Below are 4527 nucleotides of genomic sequence, written 5' to 3'. Positions count from 1 at the left end.
TAATTATTTTACATGAAATTATATTTCTTTATATAAAAAATTAGCTAAACGTGCATAGCAAATTCATTTATGTTTTTTATTTAGAGAATATTTTGTTTTTATTTTAAAAGAGACACTTATCAACTTGGCATACTTACACATCACCATAACACCGGGTTGTAGCCTCTTGACTGGATAAACCAAATAATACATTAAAAAAAGTCTTTTCATTAGAAAGAAAATCACATAGAAGAAAATTTTACAGATGAATTTCTAAGCAGCTAGTGTTGTTGATCATCAAGACCAAATGATACATAAAATTCTCCTAGTTATCGCTGCTGCACTTGGTGCCAGGAGAATCTTGAATAATTTCATTGTACGACATGGTCAGGTTTCGGAAATAACATTCATCACTTCCCACGTATTGATAGGTCTGCGAAGCGCTCAATTCGTTTACTAAGGAAATTCCAAGATCGTCCATTCTCAGATCCAACAATGATTGCTGCCTATTGTCCACATGTCCGAATGAACTGCCGCCTGGGAAAGTATTGCTTATAGCGTTACTGAAAGCATGATCAATGCTTTTACGAAGCAAATACAAAGGACGATCTAGGTAGGTAACATTCCTCCAATAAAGTAGAGGGTAAGAGTTTGAAATTAGTTGAGAGAAAACTGATTCTTCTGAGGGCGAATCCACTGTAACTTTCTGCATCGTCGATACGTCTATTTCATTGTTTTGAGAAGTCCGGAAATCAAAGGCATCAAAATTAGAACCCAATACGAGATGATTAGAGTAATTGAAGCTCTGGAAAACATGAGTTGTAAGGTTCCCTTGAGTTGAATTAACCCACCCAGAATATGAAATGGTTCTCTCACCCCGAAATTTCCAAGAAGTAGTATCATTATTCTTAAACGTTAATCGATGTACAGAAAGGTTAAAAGCAGGTAATTGATAATTCCCCAATTTTCCTACTGTCTGAACACTAGTTGTTTCATCCAACCACAGGTGCAGATTCGCATCCACAAGCCAAAGGGGAAGGGCGTTCACTACAGTGAGAGCAAAAGTGTGATACTCTTCATCCACCAACTGTCCAAGAAATGGGGTTACCTCAAGGTCATATGTGGGCAGATTGAAAGCCCCGATGCCCATAACAGGTTTCCATAACAAATTCTCGACCTGCTTATCATGGTGCGTGCTCCCTCCATACTGAACAGGAAAAGGCCACACAGCACCCACAACAGACGCATCTATGAAAGCAAGTACTTCCCTAAAACCTCCGTTGCCAATGAACGATGAATACGTTAGGTTGTTGGCCTTTAAGTAATCATTTGGTAAATCATCTGGTATGTTTGTCCACCAATATTCATCATCATCATGGGCTGACAAATAAATTTCAACAACAGCCCTATACACATTTGATGGTACCTGTAATTTCTGTGACGGAATATCAGATCTATTCTGCACCGAAAACCAATGCCCCCCATTGGTAGCTGAGGGTTTTGAAATTGGGAGGATCAGATCTGCAGGTGCATAATATTTGGGAATATGGTCATCATGGCTTTCAAGAAAATGGAAAGTGATGTTGACATGCAACTTTTGTAAACCATCCAACATTACCACCAAATTCTGGGACTTATTCAGTAATGTAAAATACCTGGTTACATCCTTGTTGACCTCCCATGAATTCGAACCATTAGTCGTATATGCCTGTATAAATGTGCTTGTTCTCAGGATCTCAACACCACTTAGCCAAACCCCGGCAATTCCCAGACTACAAACGTCGCAGGTAGCCTCCCAGTGGAGGATCACTTTGTTCCAGTTACCGGAGCAGTTTGCAGGTGGATTGTAGGGTGCTTCCACAAGAGGATTTCCATCAGTAGTGTTGCCAAAATCATGCTGCAGGGCAAGAACAGAGCAAACCTGGTTGGCAGTAAAGTTTATAGGCCTGCTGACATCAATATATACATCTGCAGAAGCATTGAATAGAGACTGAGAAAGCAGAAAAAGTATAATATAAAATATAATGGCTTTCAAATCCATTGTGCCTGGTCTAATGAACCAATCAAAATTCTATTTCTATTTCAGTTGTCTCCTGTGGATGTGATCCAATGTGAATAAAAATATATATAATGAGGTGGGTTTAAATGATGCTGGATGAGGATATGATTTAGAAGCTGAATTTACTGGCGGTTTTATCTGGCAAATCTATTTTGATCGTTAATGATTTTCTTTCAGATTTGATCGATCTTTAATATTATATTGTTTTTAATAAAAACAAATTAAACTCTTCCAAAAAAATCTTGCTGGATTGCTAAGCGGCAGAAAATCCGCACCTGCTGGTATGCTTAGCCTCTTGTTTTATTTTATGTGATACTAACCTTACAAATTCAGCCACCAATGTGATTCAATAAATATATTATGAAAATATTTAATTATTGGTTGAAATTCAGCCACCAATGTGATTCAATAAATATATTATGAAAATATTTAATTATTGGTTGAACTTGATAGGTTTATTTTACAGTTCAGTAGGATATATAAAGATGTTGTTTTTTGAATCTCCAACTATGAAAATATTCATATTCACGAATAAAATCTCTTAAAGTGAAACCTCTTTTAGAGTGCATAACTTGAAGGAAGGTTTCCACATAGAGAGATTTGATCTAACTACATGCTCAACATGGAAGGAATTAAATATGGCCTTCTATTGAGTAACACACCAATATATCATCATCATCATCATCATCATATATATATGTGTACCTTGTATCAACTCCATGTTGATTACTGAAGGATATAGATATATATGAAGTTGATATTGAAATATATTAGTTAGTATCTATTTTCAAATATTGTATATAAGGTCTACATTGACATATTTTAAAAAGTAAAAGAATTACACATCTTCTTCACAATGGGAAGTGAAAATATAAATTTATTTTTCCTTATAATTACTTTATCATTCTTTATATAATGTTGATAAAAATATATGTTATTTAATATGGAAATGTTTTATTTATTTATGAAGAAGAATTAAATATTTCTTTTAAATATTACATGTCTACTCTATTTTAAGCACATGAATATCATAACAAAGTGAGCACAATGAAAGTGAAAGTATTGGTGCTTTATAACTCTTTTAACTAAAACTAACAAAATTTTGTATTTTTTTATCCTTTTTTTTTTAGTCAACATTGATTATTTTATTTAGGGAATAGTTTATTTTTATTTTTAAAAGTGCACTTACCAATTCCAAGTTGGTCATGGAAGGAATTGCACATCTCCATCATACTGTGTTATAGAATACTCCTCTCAACACAATGCGAGATGGACTGGCACAATACTCCTCTCAATGCAATAAGAGAGGGACTAGCACAATGACACTGATATTATTGATGTTTATAATGCTTTTAATTCAAACTTGACCAGATCTGTATAATTATTTTTTTCTTTTAATTATAGATGACACTATATTTTATTTAGTGAATATTTTATTTTTATTTTAAAAAAGGCATTATCAATTGTAAGTAGAGCACCAAAAGAATCACACCTCCCTCATATTGGGTTGTAGAATGTGTCTTTATGCACTATAATGATGGGAGTCAAGCTATAGGATCTTAGATAAATGACCCTATGTGTAAACAATGTCAATATCTCATATAAATTCATGTTGTGGATGTAACACCTCATGCCACATTTACTCACTTTAATATACTTACCAGGGTAAACATGAGCTGAGAGTTACCACGCATGACCCAACTTCCAAGATGTAGTTATAGAAATGGGGTCCCTTTCTTATCTTTTTTTTTTTTGTTAGCTAAAGGAGGACCTTTGTTTTTCTATTTATCCAGGTTGAAATAAGTACAAACGTTTGGTGGCCTCAACCACCCAGAAGGTAAACCGGTATGTTGGCCACCTTAAGTCTTTATACGCCGACCAATAACCAAAAAGACAAAGTCTGCAAATCCATGCCAAATACACTTCACTTCCAAAATTACTAATCTGGTTTCCTATCGACATGATCAACTTAAAACAGAACAAAAAGGAGAGCTTGCTCTCAGAGAATTAACACAGAAAACCATTGACTTAATCTAGAAAGATTAATCTACCATGATTTCAGGCTGAGTATCATCTTCCCAGGGTGTTGTAGCTATCTTCTTCAGCTGTTGTTGTATTTCTTCCAGCTTAATGTCCTGCGTGAGCAAATTAATTTGGAGGTTCTTCATCTCTCTCCTTAAATTTGGTATTCCCTCAGCCATCTCTGCCATTTCCACTGCGACCTGCTCCATAGCCTTTGCTATTAACCGCTTCACTACCCAATGTACATGTAAGGCCTGCTTGTATAAAGACAGGCATCCCCTTGTATTGCCTGGGTCAGGGATCAGGTTGCCCCAATCCTCCATCTCGGGTTCCGAATCGTCCTGCATTGCATTGGTTTCCAATTCCTGAATGAGCTTGCGGATGTCTGCGTCGGTTCCTTCATTGTAGGCCTTCTCTGCCTCCTGCACCATATGCTTCATTGTTTTCTGATCCCGTCTTTGACGTAC

General features: G+C 35.7%; 1 protein-coding gene across 1 annotated transcript; it reads right to left on the bottom strand.

Annotated features, from left to right (window-relative positions):
* Positions 1-304: 304 nt before the first annotated feature.
* Positions 305-2020, bottom strand: LOC149205468 (peptide-N4-(N-acetyl-beta-glucosaminyl)asparagine amidase A-like). The gene has a single exon (XM_089397416.1). It carries the CDS (start codon positions 2018-2020, stop codon positions 305-307), a length of 1716 nt encoding a protein of 571 aa, XP_089253542.1.
* Between the last annotated feature and the right edge of the window lie 2507 nt (positions 2021-4527).

Source organism: Pinus tabuliformis, chromosome 1_2 (assembly GCF_031772625.1).
Source record: "Pinus tabuliformis cultivar Carrire ecotype Pingquan chromosome 1_2, CPIR1, whole genome shotgun sequence".
Taxonomy (NCBI): Eukaryota; Viridiplantae; Streptophyta; class Pinopsida; order Pinales; family Pinaceae; genus Pinus; species Pinus tabuliformis.
This window is presented reverse-complemented; position numbering and strand designations above follow the sequence as displayed.